At 43.4% G+C, this 24156-nt stretch overlaps 2 protein-coding genes across 3 annotated transcripts in view; one reads left to right on the top strand and one right to left on the bottom strand.

Annotated features, from left to right (window-relative positions):
* ophn1 (oligophrenin 1) overlaps positions 1–15571 on the bottom strand; it is a 27448-nt gene extending 11877 nt beyond the window's left edge. For both annotated transcript variants that reach the window (XM_062537075.1, XM_062537076.1), the window contains exons 1-13: positions 15031–15571; positions 11865–11960; positions 11655–11716; positions 10407–10478; positions 6103–6204; positions 5496–5606; positions 4375–4479; positions 2936–3065; positions 2433–2533; positions 2149–2240; positions 1440–1518; positions 1168–1201; positions 907–969 (exon numbers count right to left, since the gene is read on the bottom strand). In XM_062537075.1, coding sequence (XP_062393059.1) covers positions 907–969; positions 1168–1201; positions 1440–1518; positions 2149–2240; positions 2433–2533; positions 2936–3065; positions 4375–4479; positions 5496–5606; positions 6103–6204; positions 10407–10478; positions 11655–11716; positions 11865–11960; positions 15031–15184 — 1201 coding nt within the window. In that variant the 5' untranslated portion in view covers positions 15185–15571. The remainder of the gene's footprint in view (positions 1–906; positions 970–1167; positions 1202–1439; positions 1519–2148; positions 2241–2432; positions 2534–2935; positions 3066–4374; positions 4480–5495; positions 5607–6102; positions 6205–10406; positions 10479–11654; positions 11717–11864; positions 11961–15030) is intronic.
* Positions 15572–15989: 418 nt separating this feature from the next.
* Positions 15990–23520, top strand: yipf6 (Yip1 domain family, member 6). The gene is made up of 7 exons (XM_062537104.1): positions 15990–16075; positions 16980–17108; positions 17372–17450; positions 18264–18306; positions 18636–18761; positions 20267–20427; positions 21864–23520. Exons 1-7 carry the CDS (start codon positions 16043–16045, stop codon positions 21983–21985), a joined length of 693 nt encoding a protein of 230 aa, XP_062393088.1. The 5' UTR covers positions 15990–16042; the 3' UTR covers positions 21986–23520.
* Positions 23521–24156: the final 636 nt, after the last annotated feature.

Here is a 24156-nt window from a genome sequence, read left to right as displayed (position 1 = left end):
TACTGTAAGTTTTACTTTAAAGTGTGTTTATAAGATGGTGATATGGGGTTACTGTCTCTATCTAAGGACCTTAGACCCTTATTTAGTCCTCATTTGTGGAGCCATGAAGTAAGCAAAGCTGAAGTAGTAAATCAGATGTCGGCAATCTGTCGCCTCGCAGGCGTTTTTATTTACTCCTGGCGAGGGATCAAAAAGCAACATCAAAGTGTCTATTAGGGACTGAATTATCACACATCCACACACACACACACACACACACACACACACACACACACACACACACACACACACACACACACACACACACACACACACACACACACACACACACACACACACACACACACACACACACACACACACACACACACACACACACACACACACACACACACAATGGCAGAACCAATGACAGTACATGCTAGTATGTACAGTCATTGGGCAGAACCCAATTCAACTGAAATATCTACCTCTCTGGATGGTACTGACATTCAAAGGCACATGCACACCAAATCACTCACAAGCACTCTTGCACAGATTGCTCTGATGCCTCTCTCTCTCCTCTCTCACACTAAAACCCTCCTCTTGCCTTGCAAACTGCTGATGTGAACCACTGCTGCCCTCTACTGGCCAATGTAGGAACACATTATCCCTTCCTCAAAAAGACTCATTGGAAATAATCATGGTAACAAACCATAACACTATGCATGTTGCCTGTCTTATTGTCTCTTGCTGTTATTGTTGATCTGCGTCAGTCTGCTTTTTTCTGTCTGCTTTATTTCTTTATTTTACAGCACGTTGGTCAGTGAAAGCTGTGCTTAAATGTGCTCTATACATTTTACTTACTTACTTACTATAACACTAAATAACACTGTGGTATTTAATATGCTTCAAAATGTATCTCACCTTTGGTCTCAACGAAGTTGATGCACTTTCGTACAAACTTGAATCCAACCTCGTTCAGCTCCACTGCAAAGAACCCAAAATCATGTTAAAACAAGCCTCCAATGAATGTCAGTACAACGGAAGAATACTGTTAATATACTGTATCTTCTATTAAGAACTTTGGACTAAAGTCAGACACTTTTCAAACATTTATATTCACCCATTGCTATCAGGAGAATCTCATTACATTTAGTCAAATTATTATTAGTAAATTATACTTACTTTCAGCTTTATTTTGAATAGGATTATGGTAAATCTGAAAATGAAAGAGCCACAATCGTTGGGGATAATTCATATCATGAATATACACATTACTACTGCACGCCAGTGTGTGTTTGCTTGCGTGTGTGTGTGTGTGTGTGTGTGTGTGTGTGTGTGTGTGTGTGTGTGTGTGTGTGTGTGTGTGTGTGTGTGTCTGTGTGTGTGTGTGTGTGTGTGTGCGTGTGTGATATTTTACCAGTAACCATGGCAAATCTGAAAAGGAAGACACTCACTGGCTCTTTCCCATCCATGGACTCGATCCACTGCTTCCTGTTCACCTCTGACACTGCCTGCAGGGTCAGGGGGCTGTTCCTATGGCGACAGCCCACAGACACCACACAGCGCATCAGTAGTGTCATTGTGAAGACATGTCATGACACATATTCTCCTGACTGGCCACCACACAAAAATACAGCATTTAACTGCAAACTGTCTGTTGACTCCCTACAGTACATGTTCAAAAAGTGTAAATGTTACACACACTACTAGGAGATATGAGGTTAGTAAAAAACTGTGTGTGTGTGTGTGTGTGTGTGTGTGTGTGCGCGTGTGTTTGTGTGTGTGTGTGTGTGCGCGTGTGTTTGTGTGTGTGTGCGTGTGTGTGTGCTTGTGTGTGTGCGTGTGTGTGTGTGTGTTGGCATGATCGTGCCTACACCGCCTGCCTGGCCATCTGTTAGGAAGCGTATGTGGTCCTTTTATTGGCAGCTGTGTCTTTGTGGCATAACATGGATCTCTCATTGAGCTGCACGCTAACCCACCCCTCTACCCCTCCACCCACTCACCCCCACCCGACAGTTTTAGTGTGTATTGGCCCCTTGGGCTCCACCTGCTCCATCATCTGCTGGGCCACCTCACTCCACCCTTACGGCCACAATCCCTTTTTCCATCTGAAAACCGCCTGGAGGGAGAGCAATCTTGCGGAGTACCGAGCGAACCGCTCACCTCTCATGGGTCTCGATGTCGAAGCAGAAGCGCTTGTCGATGGACTCGGTTTTCCGGCGGATGCAGGACTTGAGGGTGAGCTCCGAGGTCGTCTAGCAGAAGTAAACAACCTGTTTACACTCCTCACTCCCAGCAGGACAACAAACAGCTGCATGTGCTTAGCACTAAGCAATAAAGTAACTGTTGACCTGTGTTTTGTGAGTGTGTGTGTGTGTTTGTTGTTTGTTTGTTTGTTTTGGTACACTATAAAACCCACAAATGACTACACCACGCTGTGAACATACCTGTTTGGTTGTAGTCTTCTGTTCAACAGGAACCATAACAAAAAGTCTCTTGTCTTTGACGTACTTGCAGTAGTACTTCACCCAAGTCACGCCCAAAGCCCCTGGAATAGAAAACACACAGATCCATAAGAAGAGGCAGGGATTTTTTTGTTAGAGTCTTGTTAGAGCTATGTGAATGTAAGTAAGAGAAAGGCATGTAAGGTAACTTTTTCAGAGGGGATAGAAAAGTTCTGCTTTTATTTTATTTTTTCTTCTTTATTAATATATTTATTTTGGGGCTGCTGTACATGTTTACGGATGCACACAAAAAAAGTGTTCTGGAAATGAATGATTGAACTACTTTCAAATGATGAAATGAAATGAACACAATAAAGTTTATAAAAAAAAAAGAGGCAGGGAGGGACAGTCAGATGGAAGGAGAGAAAGTCAAGTCCAGCTGATGAAAAGGCCATCCGCGTGTCAGGCATCTGCAGGGTGTTGAGCACAGGCGTCTGATGGCTTACATTTCTCCTGGACGTAGAGGTAGCCTTGGATGGTGGCCTGCCCGTGGATCTTGCCAATCTGAGAGGGCTCCTTCATTCTCTTCATCAACTCCTCCATCTCCTCTCGAGTACTCTCAAAGTGGTTGCGCGTCTACACACACACATACACACACACACACACACACACACACACACACATACACAAAACGCAAAACAACACACACACACACAAACAAATAAAACGCAAAACAACACACACACACACACACACACACACACACACACACACACACACATAATTAACTCCATCATAATGGCCCCATGATCTAATTCCTCATGATATCAATTCACGCCTCATTAAGCAGTATTGGGTGCTGGCCCATGGAGGTGAAGATGAATGGGGCAACTACGGGATATTGCTGAGCAACCACATAACCACCTCCATGTGTTCTGATTGGAAGATCATTGGGAATGTTTCCACCAGTAATGCTCAGGAGCATTGCCTACTGCTGAAACATTCGCCTTGTGTACCGTCAGCTTTAGTGTTATGCATAATACAGTAATCTCCTATCTATTAGCCGCATTGTGTATAAGCCGCAAGACAATGTTTTATGGAGGTTAAAATAAACAAAACCATATCAATTCCATATAAAGTGCTCCCATGTATTAACTTCACAGCTGAAGAAATTTTGCAAAATGAATGTATACGCCACGGCTAATAGTTGGGAAATTACAGTAAAGATTCGGTGAAATATTTTCAACCTGCACTACAGGATGGACCGCACTGAAGAAATCTGAGCTTTTGGATACAAGACTAGAATTGCTATAGCAACTAATCCTAGTTTATGTATCGGGAACAATTTTGTAGAACCTGTTTTGGGTGCATTCTGCTGTATCACTCCTGTTTGATGTCACTCAGACATAAGTGGAAAGGAAGAGACTGCACTCAAAGGCCAACACCTCAAAAACACAGTGTTAAGATGTAAGCCAAAATAGTGTACAAGGCCTCAGAAGGACAAGGCCTCGTACAGATCCTTCTAAGGCCTTGTACACTGTTTCCACTTAAAAAAAAAAGAAAAAACACACACACACTATTGAAGCATCAACCTCAGTGTGGTTTCCTCTTTCACATTTATCTGCTTCATCCCTTGGCCTCACCGGACACACCCCCCCCCCCCCCCCCCCCGGCAAGCCCCTTTCTGCACCGACCTACAACCTACAGCACAGGCGCCAACCTCAGCCCTGATGCAACCGACAGAGGCATTTCCCCAGCAGAAAAAAACTAAAAACGGGCCTGTTCCGGCCTTTTAAGGTTTTAGTTCCTGGGAGGGAACATTAGTTCCTTATCGAACAATGCGGGGGATATTCTCACTTTTGGAATGACTCCATTTTCTCCCCTCAACCCCCAAATGACCCGGTCACCTCTGACCCAGCCCTTCCCATCTCTCCCGCTCACTCACATTCTGGAGGCTGAGCTGCAGTTCCTGTTTGTAGGGCAGAAAGTCCTGAGTCATTTCCACAGTCAGGTTGTTGAGGGTCAGGATACTCTGGAGAAACGCCAGGACCTGTCCATGCAAATAGCATCATGAATACACACACACACACACACACACACACACACACACACACACACACACACACACACTCTGGAGTAAGACCAGCACTTGCACAGAACAAAATTGTCCTGTACGTACACACACACACGCGCACGCACGCACGCACGCACGCACGCACGCACGCACACAGGCCAATTAAAATATCATAATGAACACTCATTTTTGGATGGCCTTGATGTTCAGAACACATATGAACATACACACTAAAACATAAGAAAAGAAGGCTTCAGGATTACACCTGTTAAGAGGCTGTTAGGAGTTTGACTTTTGTCCCTTTAAGAGCTCAACACATGGGTGTGTATGGGTTTGTCCAAAGGGCATGTTGAGAAGTGTGTATTTTCATTTGCCTAGGTGCCACAGGTAGTCTTCAATATTTGAATCAAGATAAAACGGTGGGATATCAATTTATGATCGAAATTTTATCTTTTGAAAAATATCACATTATTTATGAGGTTTACACAAATTGATTAGTAACACTGCTGGATAGGAATGCAGTTGAAGCTGGCAAAGGTTTCTACAGAGAGTTTTACAACAGCTTAAAACACAGTTCTAGCTGTAATTTCGGACAGTCATCTTTTTGCTTTAATCTGGATTAGAGAGAGAGAGAGAGAGGGAGAGAGAGAGAGAGAGAGAGAGAGAGAGAGAGAGAGAGAAACTGAGCAGTGGCTGAAGGTGGTATTCCCCTCGGTCTTGAGACATGTTCCCACAACAGAAGACTCATTTCCCCTAATCATTAACAGGCCTCAGGATAATCAAAACGTCACTACATTTTCTGGCAAACACATTCAGTATTTGTTGTTTATTTTGATCACACCCCTTTTACTAATTGTTTAGTGAATTGGGCCATATCAGATTAAAAGGCCCTTGTCCCATATCTGAAATCAAATTTAAGATAAGAGCTTGTTTATGACAACTGTGGAGTTTACTGAGGAACTTAATGAGACTGAAGCAGGAAGTTAATTTACCGGCTCCACCACATCGAACTTCTTCCTGTCTTGCACCTGCTGGATCTGGTAGACATATTCTACTGACGAGTCGTAGAAGTTCACCCTCTCTTTATCAAGCTGTTCATCTGCCTGAAAAGACAGACATTAACAAACGACACAGCCATACATAAATATGACGATACATACATATCATATACATCCCCCTCACACAAATGTGAACTGCGTACATACACGCCTACACACACAAATATTTAGCGCTATAAAAAGTCCAGCCATACATCTGTCAGTCAAAATTGCAGTACAATTGCAGTTTCTTATCAGTTTGTGACTCAATAACTTGCCCTGAGGCGCCACACGCAATACATCTCTGATACTACCACATACACACTGCGGAGAATACACGCGGTGACACACTGCACAAGATCTAGGAATATGGCCCTCCTGAGGTGAAATTGAACCTGATTATTAATTTAGAGCTTGGGCCAAAGGGCTGGCAAAAAAAGCCAGCTCGGTGTAAAATGAAGCGACACAATGCTGCGGGCTAGTGAGGCGCGAGCATCAGGAAGTACTTGGCCACAGTGCTGGCTCGGGTCATTCACTTCACATGCACGTGTTCGCCACACACCTCCTGGAGCTGCGTTTCCTTCTTCTTGGCTGAGAGGTTCACATGTTTATCCAGCTGAGAGTAATACTTCTCGCTCTCCTTCTCAAACTTCTTCTTTCGGTCCTGCGTAGAGCATACACGCACATACACGCACACACACACACGCACACGCACACACACACACACACACACAATAAAAGACACAATAAAACATTTAATTAGGCACTAATAGCAACCTTCTGAGTGGTTGAGGGCATTTTCTGAACCAATGTACAGATGTGGTGTATCTTTGCACAAGTCATAAAGACAAAGGGAAAGTCCTTTTTTAAAAAAAGAAATACTGCATGACTGCCACTACAGGAAAAAAAAGCTGAGTGAATATGCAAACTTTGCAGCATTTGGGCAGTCTAAACGTGGACGCGGCTTGGAACGGAGAGAGATGTTGTGGTCAAGCCGCATCTTTAGTAAACTAATTTCTATTCACAGAGCCTGTCAAACCACATGGCCTGGTTATAGAGTTATAGCTCACAGCCTGGCCAAAATAGAGACTGCAAAAAAGCCCAGTGGTTGCAAAGCTTAATAAAGTAGCAGACCATGCCTGGAAGCCAAACACTTTCATTATACTGTATATAGAGAACCATAACGGCACTGTTCATGTAAATGTTGCTAATTGAGGAACTATGAGATCCATCCTCTTTTTTAAGCTAAGATGTGAGCTATTGTTGGAGTAGTAACGTGTATTTTGAAGGGTTAGCACTTCGCCTTTCAATCAAAATCAAAGCCAAATGGGAGACAGTTGCATAAAAAGCATAGAAAAATCATAACGCACTTAGGCGCTTCTGTTCATAACAAGTTGAACATAATTTGAGATCCAATCTCAGGCATGTGAGGATAGATCATCTCCTGCCATCAGCTCCAGATGTTAGTTTGAGCTACGTGATCGTTAGACATCACCTTGGGTTACACAATGAGAAATTACCTCATGCTATATGAGTCACTGCTCTATGATCTGTGACTAACAGAGAATATCTGAATCTACAGTGCCTATAGAAAGTCATCATACCCTTTTGAAATAGTTACTTTTTTTGTCTTACAGCCTGAAATCAAAACCCATTTAAAAAAAAATCTTTTCCAGTTTTATTAACAAATTTAGCTGTACGACATCAAAATAACGAAAAAAAAGTCAACAGTTCTGAAAATTAATAAAAAATGAAAAACTAGAATAACAGGGTTGGAAAAGTCATCATACCCCTGACTTAATACTTTGTAAAGCTTCCTTTTGCTTTCATTACAACAATCAATCTGTTTGGATATGTCTCTATTATAGCTTTGCACACCTAGATAGGGGAATATTTGCCCAATTTTCCGTACAGAAATGTTAAAATTTAGTCAAATTCTGTAGGGAATGGCGATGGACTGCTCTCTTCAAGTCAATCCACATATTTTCTATAGGATTTAAGTCAGGGCTCTGACTTTGCCACTCAAGGATATTCACCATCCTATCCTTAAGCCACTGCTTTGTAGTTTTGGCAGTATGTTTAGGATTATTGTCGTGTTGGAAGGCGAATGACCTCCCCATCCTCAGCTGTCTAGGAGGGGGACGCAGGTTTTCCTTAAGAATGTGGGTGTACTTGGCAGCATCCATTTTCCCTTCTATCCTGACCAATTGCCCAGTTCCCGCTGAAAAGAAACATCCCCACAACATAATGTTGCCCCCACCATGCTTCACACTAGGTATGGTGTGTTTTGGGTGGTGTACTGTGTTGGTTTTCGCCAAACATTGCGCTTGGAGTTCAGTGCAAAAACACATCTGGAATATTCTGTTACCATGTGGAAAAAGCTTATATGGTCAGATGAGACTAAGATCGAACTTTTTGGAGACTAAGATTGAAGTTTTTGGACTGAGCTCCAGGCGCTAACCAAACACAGTATACACACCCAAACACACCCAAAACACACCATGCCTACTGTGAAGCATGGTGGGGGCAACATTATGTTTTGGGGATGTTTCTCTTCAGCGGGGACTGGGCAATTGGTCAGGATAGAAGGGAAAATGGATGCTGCCAAGTACACCAAAATTCTTGAGGAAAACCTGCGTCCCTCTCCTAGACAGCTGAGGATGGGGAGGTCATTCGCCTTCCAACACGACAATGATCCTAAACATACTGCCAAAAGAACAAAGCAGTGGCTTAAGGATAGGATGGTGAATATCCTTGAGTGGCAAAGTCAGAGCCCTGACTTAAATCCTATAGAAAATATGTGGATTGACTTGAAGAGAGCAGTCCATCACCATTCCCTACAGAATTTGACTAAATTTTAACATTTCTGCACGGAAAATTGGGCAAATATTCCCCTATCTAGGTGTGCGAAGCTATAATAGAGACATATCCAAACAGATTGATGGCTGTAATGAAAGCAAACGGAAGCTTTACAAAGTATTAAGTCAGGGGTATGATAACTTTTCCAACCCTGTTATTCTAGTTTTTATTTTTTTATTAATTTTCAGAACTGTTGACTTTTTTTTCATTATTTTGATGTTGTACAGCTAAATTTGTAAATAAAACTGGAAAAGATTCTTTTTAAAATGGGTTTTGATTTCAGGCTGTAAGACAAAAAAAGTAACTATTTCAAAAGGGTATGATGACTTTCTATAGGCACTGTAATTAAATTAAGAGCCAATGAGTAATATTTGTTGCTTCATTACATATATTTGCAGCCATTATTCACTGCTCCCCTGCAGAGTGCATTCCCAGCACAGGCCAATGTTTTGTATTGTTATAAGTATGATTGTGCTACAGTATTTGTGTCATCATTTCAGGAGCCCATTTTTTCCAAATCAAATCATTTGCGAGAACAATGGCCTCCAGCTGTAAGCTTTATCAAGAATCCTCATGCACAGCTGGTCTTCAGAGATACCCGTTCAGAATCTCATCCAGTGGGTTGTCTCCACAGCTGCTGTTTGAAATCCAGACGCCTAAATCACAGCCTGTTCAGTGTGAGTTCAAATCTAGGACTCTGATGAAGATGTTTGTACATCGAAACGTTAGTCAATGTTTTGCACCATCTAAATAAAAACGAAAGAAGACATCCGAGTTGCACCGGTGTCCCTCTCCCTCGCGCACATTATCTGTCCTGTCTGGTTGCACCAGATCAACGCTTAACGGCAGAAGCACGGAGAACCCTCCTTTGTCTGCTTTTGTGAGTTCAAATCTAGTTTGTGTGCTTGATCAGTGCCTGTTACTGTGTTCACTGGGTCTGATGCGTCACGCGCACACACACTTGGTGATTAATGACCCACCGACACAGCAACAATCAGGCACGCTGAGAGAGATGAAGAGCAAACATGTGACACGGAGCCAGCGAGCCCCTGTTGATAAAGGCTGATAAAGGTGTTTGCAGGTCAGCGCTAAAGCAAAGGCAATGGGAGAGATAGCATTGTTCAGGGAGTGGCGGCTACGCGTTTGAAGCCAGTACCTGGTCATCTCACACAGCTGCACACAGAGAACTCCACACAGACTAAGACATGAGGGACCCAAATGGATACGGTTTTGTTCAGTTCTTGTTTTTCCCAGCGACTGGCTAATATGATTTTCTTCTCCTAATTCCCCTCTACTTACATCCAGCCATGCACATGCACGCAAACACACCCACACACACATACACACACACTTACTTCTGCATTTCCAAAACTGATCCTTTTTCCACAGATCTAACTTAGGCTCAAGTGTTAGAATTCCTAAGTAATGTTATGGGGGATTCTATCCTCACCCCTGCAGGCTCTGTCTGAAGCCACAGAGTGTTTTTGCACTAAAGTAAATATTTAGAAGAGCCCCCATTGCAAGTGAGTTGTAGTTCTTCTGGCACTACCTTCTTTTGTATGCATGTGCGACGTTGACGCTGGTCAGTTGCTTGTGTTTCCGCATGTGGGTGCAGTGCATTGCATAACATAAGAGGGAGGAGGAAGTGATACAATATGAGGAACTATATTGCAGTGCTGTATGGAAGAATAAATGTGTGTGTGTATGTGTGTGTGTGTGTGTGTGTGGGGGGGGGGGGTAATGTGAGCAGCATCAACGGCATACTCCATAAACCAGTTTCTGCCCTGTCTTCCGCCTGTCAAAGAGTGCCTGCAAAAAACGTGCACGCACACACACACACACACACACACAATCTGACAGTCACGACCCTTTGGCCTTGCCCTGTGGACATGTCACAGCATCAGCATCAGCGTGGAATAACTTGTCAATGTGGAATAACTTGTCAGGAGCGACGAGGCGCCACTGTGCGTGTTGCCCTTGGACCCGCTCACTCATCTCCTCACTCACCTTCGTAACGCCGATTTGCTCCTTGCGGAACTTCTCCAGTGGTTTGATGAGCAGATCGCAGGCGTTCTGAACCTGACCGAGTAAACAATTCCAGATAAACAGAGGAGAAGTGTTAATTTCCTCCTACTTTAGGCAGGGGGTTTCCAACAGTGGAAAATCACCAACCAAAGCTTATTTTACATTACACAACAGGATACAGGACAATGCACAGTGGGCAAAAAATACGCTGGTAAAACATAACCGCTTACCATTCCAAGCACCCACATCCCCAAACACAATTCAAAAACCTGACAGCAGCAAATCCCTTCGAAGAAACCCCTGAATCTGATGACATGTTTTCCGCCTCTCTGTGGACTTTATTTGGAGAGTATGGGCCGTCTGGAATCATGAGAGTGCGCTTCAGCCTCTCTTGTGCAGATGAAAGCTGGAACGTGTTGAATATTTCCAAAGAGTATGGCTTAACATTTTAATGGCACGGCCTTGGCCTATCTCTGGCTGCCTCCACACTCTCATGTCACTAACACTGCTCCAATCCATATAAAAATACAAAAAAAAACCTACAAATATCTCTCAGTAATGTGTCTCATATCTGACCTAATTCTCTCATCTGGTCTCCATTTCTGTTTTTCATGTGGATGGAGCATTTCTTTGGAACACGGAGGCTCTCTGGTTTGTCTTTAGGCATTCGTTTGTCTGTGTTGGAGGAGTCTCAAACATACTGGGCCGCAGCGTTAGCTAAATCAAAAGCCATCAGGTGAGTCTGACTCACTTCACGGCCGGCAGATCCAGCTCTACGAGTCTAACCAGGCTCAGGGCACTTCCACAAAAGCATTGTGACTTTTTAGGCATGCTATGAAGTTATGCTATGTAGTTAGTGTGTACATAGCCTCCAAAAGCTTGTTCTTATTCAAAGACACAAAGACTACTCTAGGGACAAATTATCTGTTTAAACATGTCAGTACTAAGAGAGGGAAATATTGACTTAAAGTGACTAGGTCTTCCTCTCTTCCAAACATAGAATTGCTGCATTGTGCCTACAGATTTTAATTGTTGTTGCATTGTTATGCAGAAGCAGCTGTGGAATGTTTTATGTCAGCATTATGCTTTCCTCTCTGAGGGCAGACATGATTACTGACACACATAATGTTTAATTATCAACTTTTGTTTGTTAGACATGTTAGAAATGATTGACACATGAAAGCTGCATGGGCCTTTAAATAGAGGCAGAAGGAAAGTGTGATAACCAACCAGCATCGTCCTGTCATTTTCCACTTCCTGGAGCAGACAAGCAAACTCGCGGAATGACTCAGCTGACAGAGCAAAACAAAAAAATATGACATATCAGTGTCAAGCAATGTAACCTGATAACAAAATGACTTTACTACAGCGTAATACAATTACAATCGTGATCAAACATAGAAGTAAAAGATGAATGAGAAACCTGAATGAGAAACCTACCAATATTCATTTCATCATCTGTCAGTGAATCACCGATAAAGTCAAACTGGAATGACTGAAGAGTCGTTGAAAACTTCTGAACAGCAACAGAGTATCCTACAGAAGAAAAAAAACAGAGCATAACCACATTAAATGATGTATATCAGTATGGCTTCCTTTACATCCAGAACATATAAGAACAACTGGAATTGGATGGGGGCTGGGCCAAGGTGGTCAAGGGATGGTATTCAGATTCTCCAGGGGAGGCGAGTAGGAGAGGCCCAGGCTTCTGTCACAGGGCCCTCTGTGTAGGCCCCATTTCTCCATGAGAGTATGGGAGGTAGCAAGGCACACATGGGGCTTGAGGTTATGGACTGACTTCCAGATTACAGTCCAAAGGAGCCCCCTTGGGGCAAAACAACAAGTTATTCCACAGAAGAGAATAACAAGCTTCACCTTCTAATTTTATGTTGTCCGTAGATGATTTATCTTTGCAATTTCAGAAGGATATAATTATTTGAATGAAATACTTGCATGCTTGAATGAAATAGCATGCACTTTTTAGTGTGTAGGCTATCCAGATGTTTTGAAGACAGCCATAATATAGATATCCAGATGTTTTGTAGATACTATAGACATGTGGCTACACATCACTGAATAGTACAGAGCTGCATTAAAATAACTGTTGCGGAAGACCGTAGACAAAATAGTTAGTCACCTTTAGCATACACTGGAGAGCTAGACCTGTTGACTCAAAACCACATTCTTAGATCATGATTTGCCCTGTGATGTTGTCCCATGTGATCACACATGTTTGTGATGTCTCTAACCTTTTGTTTACTTCGCCACTCATCCAGATGCTTATCCAAAACAGGGAGCATTATGCGACTGTCAACAGTGTGGTTGAGATATCGCGACCACAATTTCATCAAGCTAACACACTGGACACTCACACTAGACAAACACTTCTCCTTGAGGCCTTCCTTTGATTCCCTTCACATGCAGGGCATGGTAGACTTCTACCCTGAGGAGAGCCCGGGTAATTACCCTGGATAGATTAAATGAATATATCCAGCCACAGCCTCCTGTCACAAAGGGGGCTTTTGTGCAGGAGATGAAACGGCACACAGGGGTGAGAGAGGGGTGAGAGCCTCTGCAGAGTGGCATCTCCCCGGGGCACAATGCCAACGCTGTTCGGCCGCCATCTCCCTCTCTCTCCTTCCGTCTCTCCTCTCCTCTCTCCCTTTCTCTCTCTGCTCATCTCTCTCCTTTTCTCTCTCTGCTTGTCTATCTCTCTCCTTCTCTGTCTCTCTCTGTCTTTCTCTTTAATACACAGCCACCCACTCACTCACCCACCCACACACACACACACACACACACACACACACACACACATAAATATGCAGTGTAAGATGAGAATATAACCATTTTCAGAGAGCGGTAATCGATTCAAGTCCACCATAAAGGCCCGATGATTTAAAAGGCCCGATGATTTCTCGATGATTTCTCGTTTGGGTCAGCTAAATGCTGCTGTCCAGCTCTTGTTTCTATTTTCTGTAGCTAATGATGGTTATAGACCTTGGAAGGATGTGGCTTTTCTGCTGAATCAGATCACATGACCTGTCCAGCACCACATGACCTGTAGTGGACTCACAGCTCCCCCTCCATCTGCTCACAACTGGGTGTGGTGCACCACATTACAATCACGACACAGTGCACAGTCACTAGTGGACATTATCATTTGTTTACATATTATACTGCCATATTCAAACAAGTCATACAGAGTGCGCTCCTTTTTGAAATACTTAGTCTCATATAATAGTTCTAATGCTGAGAACTTCTATGCAACTTCTATGCAATTCTTACACAGGCCGCTAAGCTTATGATCAAGTGGCACTTTGTGGTTTCCTGTGCAAACAGGAAATGGAAGTGAAACTGTGATGTCTGCAGGTGACAAATGCTGTGGAGAACTGCAACTGCTCAGTGGCACGCCACTCACACGACTTCCCAAGATGCCCTTCTCCTGCCTCCGCAAAAACAGGGAAGAGAAATGACACTAGAAACTACTGCCAACAGGACAGTGCCAAGCGCACTGCTGTGACAGCTCATCACTCTGTCCTTTCATCCCTTCTGCCAACATGTGCCTGGCCATCCGCCTATGTATGTGGCACATGATGCGGAGGGGATTTTCTTCTTCTGTTTGTTTTTTCTTCTTCCTTTTTTCATTTGGAGGTTTTCATTCCCCCACTCCTCCACTCAGCGGCCTGCGTGACCTCACTGTAGACTGCTCCAAACAGAGCAAGCCTCTCCTCTGTCTGCAGAGTACACTCAATACCCTCACTGTGTGAGTGTGCGTGTGTGTGTGTGTGTGTGTGTGTGTGTGTGTGTGTGTGTGTGTGTGTGTGTGTGTGTGTGTGTGTGTGTGTGTGTGCGTGTGTGTCAGAAAGAGAGCCTGCAGCTCAGATAATATTCACACTATATTTTACAGATTCAATTATTTTTCCATAGGTTTCATTGTGTATTCACTTTACATTTCAATAATTTATATGGCATCTGCAGGTGGAAAAATCTGCCTGTCCCTCTGCATCCTGGGTGTCTGAATAAAGGTCTTCCATCTCTGGTAACTCCCTTCAACAGGTCTACTTGAGGGGCCCATGAACTGAGACTCGGAGAATTTCAGCAAGACTGGACTTGATTTCACTGGAGTGGAAATATTTTTGTGGCCCTCAAAATAGATGTAAAATCTGTAATGACAGTTGGCTGGAGCAAAAAGTGCATCAAATCCGTCACATAGGCCTAATAGCCTACGATGAACGTGCTCAATCATTAGGCCTACCCTTAAAAAGAAACAAAAGTTCACGTTCCCCATGGATGCTCGCCAACAGCCTTTGAATCAATTTGTGCGGCCTGAGACAATGTGGGTGATCCATCTGCTATCCCACGACACAATAACGGGCCATTCCATTTCTAATCCCTCATTTAAACCGATTAGCTTGGACGTGGGTGAAATATGACAACCAAACAAGTATGAACTGATTTGCGCTGACTTCCTAACAATGAATGAAACAGACAATATTATGGCAACTACTTTGCATATTCCGTTAACTGCTTTGGCACAGAAAAGGACCTCCCTAAAATCCCCCCTGCACCACAAGAAGTGGACCTAGTGAAAGAGAAAGCTACTTACCATTTATTGCGGTGATAACATTATTCCCATCTTTGATCACTTCTTTGAGAAATTTGTTGGTTTTGTCCAATTCTTGTTCGTAACATTTCAACCTCTCCCTGAAATCCGGACTATCCGAATAGCAGTCGCTAAACTCCAGCGGAGGATGCCCCATTCTCTTGCTATACGCACGACACGTTTGGAAATAAGATTCAATCTATAAGGTGGTTGCCTTTGAAGAGTGCGTCCTGAACAGCCCCGAGGGAGGCGGTCTTGTGGTGTTGTGTGCAAAATCGGTCGCGTTCTTTAATATTCGGATGAAGTTTCATCCATCAGCGTAGTAGTTTTGCTGTACATTGCAGAATGCTCGGTTAGAATCAGTCCCTCCGTTTTGCATGTGCTGAGTCCGAGAAGGTTGCGAGTTCAAGTAATCCAATATGCAAAAAGTACTTGAAGCAAGTGTAGGTCTAAATGTTTGTTATTTTATTTGGGTAACCTTGCTTAAAGTCGTATTAGGACATATTCCTTTGACACTTTTCCTTGTTGTGGGAGTGAATGGACAAATGCGGGTTGGGCCATGGCATGGAAAGAAAAAAAATGAGAAACTCCTACTACTCAAGCCGTTCTGTTTTCTTAAAGAGACAGGCAGCTTTTGTCAGTTTATCTGCTGCATACAGGAATCCATCCAGATTGTAAGAAATCAAAGTTACTTCGCCCCAAAGATAACATATGCCCCCAAATAAATGTTATAGGCAACTGGATTATGTAGGCCCTATGTTAAAAGCAGTAGGTTTATTTTGACACTGGGATTGAACAGATTTCATTTAGTTTAGCCTACTGCATGTGATGTGAATTATTGTTTAATATATGTAATTTATTAGTGTTTATTTAAATCATGAGACATTTAACGCTAATGTTTTAACTGCATATTCAGCGCGCAATACTGAGGTGTTCCAAGGCATACAGTTGACACGTAAACGTAAACGACAAAACAGATGACGTATCCACATTACATCCGTGTAGAGTTGTAAAGATGGCGGAAGTAGATGAAGCCAACAAACCTTTGGTGAGAATACAACAGTTTTTTTCCATTAACAGTTGTTATTTTTATAGTCTGTTGCTATCAGTATTTTGCACTGAAGGGCATAGCAGCTATTTTATTCAAACACGGATGGACTCAACTGGAAAGTTGTCCAAAATTGCGACCGCAGGATAAGCTGTATCATGGATTTCATACCCAGTCAAGTTAGCGTTAGCAGATCTTGGCATGCAGCGTCATAACATTGCTAAGCTTGTTTAAAACGTAACTTTTACATTCCTTCAACTGTAATGATCGATATATCTACCTTACTCTGTAAATGTTAGGGTGATATTGTAGGTTTCACCGTGAGTCTTTTGACATGCAGAAGGGTATGGCCTTGCAGGCTAATGAAGTAGCTAATATGGAGGCTGGCTAGCTAACATTATGTCAATATTGCCTGTCATCTTTGGCGTTGACGTTGAATAAAGTCCTCTCTCCTCTATCTTGTATTTGCTGTATATATTAGTACACTAGTGTATTTAAATAAGCCCCAAGTTCCAGGCAATACCACTCACTGGACTTGTTTTTAGCTTCAACTGTTATCTCGAGCTAACGTTAATGTTCTTCACGTGTCATGTTATGAGGTTTTGAATAGCCATGTGTGCTGTGCTGTGCTGTGTTGAGCTCTTGTCACTTACACTTTACGTTTAAATGAACGAATTGGCAGTCGATCTGGTCTGAAGATAACAAACATACAAATGTAAGCTAATTGGTTGAAGGTAGCTCAACCACGTATCTTCTCTTAGCAACCTAGTTTTAGCTAACGCTTATCCTCTATTAGCCTTCTTTTTTCCTACATATATACTTACTGTGCGAGCTACGCTGAAAAGTGTAATTTGTAGGATGGCATTCATTCGTAGGATTGCATATGTTGATGTTTTCACTATAGTTTGCCGGCCTGTCAGATGTCTCCATATCTGAGGATATTCCCGTCGAGGGAGACATTGCTGTGCCTATGGCATCCAGTAGTGGAGATGATGAATTTTCCACCCTGGATGAACCGGTCAAAGACACCATCGTAAGACTGCCTCACTCTCAAACAATTACCATCACCATAATCTATTTGTTGTCAGGTTGTTATTTTGTCTCAGGGCTCAGATTGAACATTATTGGAAGGCATCACACTAAAGTTCAACGTTTATTGTCATGTACTCCTAAATAAGCATTTATAGGTATTGAAATTCTTAACACTATGAAAGCGTGTAAATACGTGTTCCCGAACATTCACCTCATTGTATTGTCACGGGAATACAATTGTTTAAACAAAATCTTTCTCTGCAGTTGAGGGATTTGAAAGCTGTGGGGAACAAATTTGTTCACGTCATGTATCCCAAGAAGAGCTCAGCGCTCCTCCGAGATTGTGAGTATTAAATAGACTCCTTTATAGACCATTCAGCCTTCATAAATGTGAGGTGAAATCCTCTCACCTTCTGGTTCTGTTTGCTTAAGACTGATAGCACTTACTATCAGTGACCTCCAATACACAGCGTGCCTTAGCAGCTTGAATGAAATTGCACGCAAGGCAGCATGGGAACACCCAGGCTAGTCGATGGGTGCCTCTCATTCAGTGTTTATACGTCCTCCCTCACTCCTTGGGCCTCGATCCTCACTGATCTACATAGAGAAAGATAGAAGAAGGGATAGACTATCCCATTGTTGCCGCCCCATCATTCTTTATGTACATCAGTGAGGATCGAGGCCCGAGGAGCGAGGGAGGACGTATAAACACTGAATGAGAGGCACCTAGTGAGTGTGTTTGAAGTAAAGTCCGTGGATAATGCTGTTCCGCTCTCTGTGTGTTTATCTGTCCTTCACATGACCATATCATTCCGCAACGGACATTTGGACACAAAAACCTTGTTGCCTATGAAAACGAAAAACGTGCATCAAAAGTGGTAGTCCTTCATATTGTGGTATTAACAGTTGTCAGTGAGTGAGTTCAAAATAAAGTCCGTGGAGATTGCTGTTCCGCTCTGTGGGTGCCTCTCATTTGGTGTTTTTTACACCCTCCCTTCCCTCCTCGATCCTCGTCCTCACTGATGATCCCGTGTTAGTTATAGATCAGTGGGAACGCCCCTCGAGGATCGAGCATCAAGGATCGAGGAGAGTGTTTGAGAGGCACCCAGAGTGTCTGCTCTTGTCCTAATGTGATATCTGATCTTGCCTCTCTCAGGGGACTTGTGGGGACCTCTGCTGCTGTGTGTCACTCTCGCTCTGTAAGTATGAGGGAGCACAAATCCGACATACTATGATCCGTCCCATTATTGTGCTGTCAGTGTAGGCCATAGGTGAACACAAAGATTCTCCTTGGCATTGTCAGCTTGAAAGAGTGTTTTTGAGGCATCAGTTTAGTCTGCCTTGGAGACAAAACAGACCTCCCAGAAATACCAAACAATTATACAGTGTAATAGATATAGTAGGCATATAAGTGATAAAACGTGAAATTGTTCTGTGTCTTGTGAACCCTGTGAACTAAAAGGGGAAATGTACAATACTGCAGTGATACATGTCCTGTTCTGGTCTAAGTTGGCCTTTTGTGTTTCAGACTGTTGCAAGGAGGATCAGCAGACAGCAAAGAGGATGGAGGGCCCCAGTTTGCTGAAGTTTTTGTCATAATCTGGTTCGGTTCTGTTATTATCACACTCAACTCCAAACTTCTTGGAGGTACCATGTGAGTTTCCAGTCTATGCCATTCGGTTAACAATAAAACTCCTTATTGACCTGCCCTGAGTGCAGAGGCAGAAGTAGATGGACAGTAAGACTATTTCAGTTACTGCCTTTTCCTCATTATAAAGGTTCTGGTCATATAATTAGAATATCATCAAAAAGTTTATTTATGTCAGTAATTTCATTCAAAAAGTGAAACTTGTATTTTACATTTCAATCATTACACACAGACTGATATATTTCAAACGTTTATTTCTATTCATTTTGATGATTATTACTGACAACTAGTGAAAATCTCAAATTCAGTATCTCATATCATTACTTAAGTTAAGACCAATACAAAAAAAGTTTTAGAAATGTTGGCCATCTGAAAAGTATGAACATGGAAAGTATGAGCATGTACAGCACTCAATACTTAGTTGGGGCTCCTTTTGCCTGAATTACTGCAGCAATGCGGTGTGGCATGGAGTCGAACAGTCTTTGGTGTTCTGGTGTCACTGCTCAGGTGTTATGAGAGCCCAGGTTGCTCTGATAGTGGCCTTCAGCTCTTCTGCATTGTTGGATCTGGCATATTGCATCTTCCTCTTCACAATACATGGTCCTTAAACCAGGTACTGGTGGCTTTGACACTGCAGGTTCCAAGTCCTGTTGGAAATTGAAATCTGCATCTCCACAAATGTTCATTATTACACTTTAAATATATCCGTCTGTGTGGAATGAATGTATATATTATAAAAGTTTCACTTTTTGAATGGAATTACTGAAATAAATCAGCTTTTTCTAGGCTGGGTGAACCCTGTCTGAACTTCCGGGGAATTAGAATTTTGCCTGGCAGCTCAGGCTGGATACCAGCAGGTCTACTTTCGCTGTTTCGCTGTCAGAATCAGAAACGGCCACACTCTAGTCCTGGCACGCTATTGGCCGGTGACGTGACGATAACGAAACTTAAGCAGCAACGAAACGAAAGCAGCAGCTGCTGTCGCTTCTGTTTTGGAAGATGTTAAAGGCAAGTTTTCTTTGAAAACAGAACAAAAACTTGCTCTGGAACAGTTCATACAGCAGAAGGACGTGTTTGCGATTCTAACGACCGGCTTTGGTAGGCTAAACGTTTAATTTACCAACTAGCCCCGTTCTGAGTCATTTGAGCGATGCACATTGATCACGCCTCTTTTGCAGTAGAATCAAAGCGCATCTTCCCCAGACTAATGTTCAATCTTAAAAGATTGAGTTTAGTATGGTGAAAACCAGACTAAGCTTTTTCTTGACTTTCTAATTATATGACCAGCACCGGTATATTTATCATCTGCCTGCTGCATTGACCCTAACTGGCTCTGACTTATGGAGACTAGAATATTGCTGACTGATTGGAGTTGCAGAAATAATGTATGTGTCCAGAATATAGCCCCGGGCTCATGCTGTGTGTGTGTGTGTGTGTGTGTGTGTGTGTGTGTCCGTGTGTGCGTGCGCGCGTGTGTGTGTGTGTGTGTGTGTGTGTGTGTGTGTGTGTAGATCGTTCTTCCAGAGTCTCTGTGTGCTGGGCTACTGCATCCTACCTCTGACTGTGGCCATGCTGGTGTGTCGACTGGTTCTGTTGCTGCTCAACGCGGCAACAGCCAGCTTCATTGTCCGTCTCGTCATCGTGACCGCCTCCTTCGGCTGGTCAACGTTTGGTAAGCACTTTATTTTAGTTGCACCCCAACGTTTGGTAAGCACTTTATTTTAGTTGCACCCCACGTTTGGTAAGCACTTTATTTTAGTTGCACCCCACGTTTGGTAAGCACTTTATTTTAGTTGCACCCCACGTTTGGTAAGCACTTTATTTTAGTTGCACCCCAAAAATATGTCCGTGTTGTCTCGTCTGCTTTGTCATTGATTATTTTGACTTGGGCTCTGTCAACAGTAATTCATGAAAAATATCAAGTACTTGCTACTGATGTTTTGACCTCACCACTACAAGACATGAAATAAAACAAAAGTAGTGTTGGCTTTCAACAACCCTATGGTGAAGGAGAAAAGCATGCATTTTAATGGGTCATAAGACCTCTGCATTTTGACTTCTAGCCACGGTGCTCTTGCTAAAAATTTATTTTTTTATGGTGCCGTGCTTGGCTCATCTGTATCTCAAACACCCCTCACCTGTACCTCAAACACCCCTCACCTGTAGCTCAAACACACCAACCTCTCTGTATTTGGGTGTATTATGGGCCCGTTATGCACACATTGGTGGGATGACGCATATGAATATGCAGTAGCTTGGTTAGCAATCTAAAACATCCATCTCTCTATTGCTGTGATGCCCAAAAAAGTGGCGCACAGGTGTTAACCTCTATCACTGCCTATCCCTCTAGAGCAGGTGCATAGACTGACTCATGTTTGGAACTGAGAGTATAAAAGCCTTCACAAAAAACAAAACACAAAAACATTTCTCCTTTGCTCTATGGAAATGGCAAGGTTGCCACCTGTAGGTGGCAGTGTTGTCTCACGACTGATCTGTCATTGCCATGCAGTGGTGGCACCCTGGTAGTGTCCTCACACCCCCCCTTCCCTCGCTAGTGAGTGTGTGGCTGCTTTAATTCTGCCTTATTTAGCTAAACAGCTCCAGGCTGGATATCTCAAGAGCTGCCTTAATGAGTTGAATATGACAGCTGAACACAGGTGGAGTAAATACCTGCAGGACCCCAGTTTGGGGCGCGTTGTCTTCACATCCCTCTCAAATAAAGACTAAGGAGCTCTTGCTTGACTTGGCTTAGTGCTGCAGTTGATTAGCACAATATTTCATACTTTGGGGCTAAGTTTTAAGGGGAGTTGATGGGGTGTAGCGGGTCTGATAGCACTCTGGCAAGTAGTGATAGCATGTTGTTCACACTGTCAGGGAGAGGATGAGGATGATTATCCTGTCTAGTGTGGTAATTTACCTGTCTCTCCTTCTGCAAGCCGCCATAGCCTTGGGGTGTGTGTGTCTCTGTGTGTGTGTGTCGCTGTGTAACTTTAACTGCTGTTTCTTCCTCTCTCTGTGTGTGTGTGTGTGTGTGTGTTTGTGTGTGTGTGTGTGTGTGTGTGTGTGTGTGTGTGCATATGTATGTGTGTGCACCGCATGACTCCACAGCTTCCACCGCCTTCCTGGCTGACAGCCAGCCCACCAACCGAAAAGCTCTGGTGGTGTACCCCGTCTTCCTCTTCTACTTTGTGATTGGCTGGATGATCCTGACGTTCTCACCGTCCTCGTAAGACAAAGACCCACGTGTGTGTGTGTGTCCGTGCGTGTGTGTGTGTCGTACACGGGCCACGCACAAGGACACGCTCCATGTACGCTTCTCTTCCCGTCTCTGGTCTCCGCCCCACCACCATTACCGCCGCCGCCGCCGTCGCTGCATCGTCTTCACAGCACCCCATTGGTCAGCGGGTGTGTTCCATTGATCATCATTGGTCAGAGGCGACTGGCGGGTTGAGTGTGGAGGACCGGGTAAAAGAGCAGTGATGCTCATTCCTTACTCCAAATGAGGGAATATAAGGGGCACAGGCCATAGTTAAAACCAGCTTTACAGACAGACTCACTCGTCTCAGTCGAATGTCATTCCTACTTTTCACTGTTTCCCTCCCTGAACTTCTGCTGGGTTGCTTGGTTGCATCATGATGACTATGGCAGAGTGGGGATGTACCCGCGGAGGTGAACACTGGCTTGTGTCTTTGAAGGGATTTTCTTTTTTTTTGTTGGCCCTGATATCCTTATCTAATCCTATTACTGGGTATGTGAGAGAACACTTCTCTGATGTGCAGATTAAATGCAATTGCTCACTAGATTTGTGTGTGTGTGTGTGTGTGTGTGTGTGTGTGTGTGTGTGTGTGTGTGTGTGTGTGTGTGTGTGTGTGTGTGGTCGTGAGGTGAGCATGCTGATATCCCCCCCCCCCCCCCCCCTGTGGTGAAGAACCCCCACCCCCTCCCCCAGTGAGCTATTTGTGAGATTCATAAGATGGACCACTGATATGGAGGATAGAGATGCATACAGATACACACACTCATGCACACCACACACTAATGCACCCCATGCTGTGCATCAGTATGGGTTAAACCATAGGAGCACCTTCCTGTGGAGCATTGATTGTGTGTGTGTGTGTAAAGTGTACGTGTGTGTGTGTGTGTGTGTGTGTGTGTGTGTGTGTGTGGGTGGGTGTGTCTGTGTGTGTGTGTGGTAAGTGTACCTCTAAACGTGCCTAGCAATTGGAGGGTTGCTATGATTGTCTCAAGAGGGATTTCTTTCCCTGATGGAGCATTCTACAGTATAGAATGTGACCCACACACACACACACACACAGAGTGAAAGAAACATCCTCGTGCTCTGCAACCTCGTGTGTGTGTGTGTGTGTGTGTGTGAACACAGTTTACCTACTTAGTGCCTCTTTGTGGGTGATATTTTGTGACACTACGTGTCAAAGGGTTTCGATGGAAGGTTTATTAATTTTTTGTTTTATTTCTGTTTTTATTCAATCAAAAATGATACTGACACTTTCTAGTAATTGCTAACACATTTGATTGTGTTGCTTGGTGGTCATCATAGTGTTTAACATTTAACTTAGTATTAACTTGTCTCTGATTTTCATTTTCGAAACTTTATTTTCTCTTTTTGTTTAGTTTATGGATGTTAAATTTAATATTTATTTCCACGTTTGTGGAAAGTTGGAGAAAGTTTTTCCTTTTTTTTCCAGAATACGTATGCCTAATGTGACATAATTAAAATGTGATATAAAGGTGAATTTCTCTCCAAGTTGTCTTCATCCTCATTTATCCAAAGTGTATGCATAACACCAAAGTAGAGGTCATACGGTTGAGACAGAATTCCCTTTCGCCCGGGTCGCCTTTGTGATGCAAGTACCTGTCTGTTCCCAATGCACTGTGGTCGGAAGCATGGAGCGCACTGGCACCTGAGGCTTTGATCAGCCCCTACCTGTGAAGCCCAGTAGGAGTGGGGAGCCAGGCCATTTAAAGTCTCTGCACATCATAGTCAAGAGACACCAGCGCTAGGATGAGTTGCCATTTAAAATCAGTGAGATGCTGCTGCTGCTGCTCCTGAGGAAGACGAAGATTGGGCTCGTCGGAGTGTCCACTTCATCAGCGCGTAGAGGTGGATATCTGTATTGATGAAGACTGATGCTGAACGATGTGGAAACTGATGATGCTGAACGATGTGGAACGAGTACCCTGGTATCTCCTGCAGTGGTGTGTTTTGCGGAGTCTTTTGCAGGATTTGATTGGCAGTTGAGAGCACTGGAGAGTTCATCCACAGCACATCATCTGGATCACATAAACGAGTTCTCATCAGAAGAAATTTCAAACTCTCTAGACAAAGCTAGAGAGTGACAAACAAAATGAGCACAGAAGTTTCTGGGGGTTGTCTCCATTT

The sequence above is a fragment of the Sardina pilchardus genome, chromosome 5, assembly GCF_963854185.1.
Source record: "Sardina pilchardus chromosome 5, fSarPil1.1, whole genome shotgun sequence".
Taxonomy (NCBI): domain Eukaryota; kingdom Metazoa; phylum Chordata; class Actinopteri; order Clupeiformes; family Clupeidae; genus Sardina; species Sardina pilchardus.
The sequence above is the reverse complement of the archived record's forward strand: the minus strand, read 5'-3'. Positions and strand labels throughout refer to the sequence as shown.

Coding starts and splice junctions, on each gene's coding strand:
- yipf6 (XM_062537104.1), top strand. CDS start 16,043: ATGGCGGAAGTAGATGAAGCCAACAAACCTTTG. Junction 16,076..16,979: donor ATGAAGCCAACAAACCTTTG/GTGAGAATACAA, acceptor TTTTCACTATAG/TTTGCCGGCCTGTCAGATGT. Junction 17,109..17,371: donor AACCGGTCAAAGACACCATC/GTAAGACTGCCT, acceptor CTTTCTCTGCAG/TTGAGGGATTTGAAAGCTGT.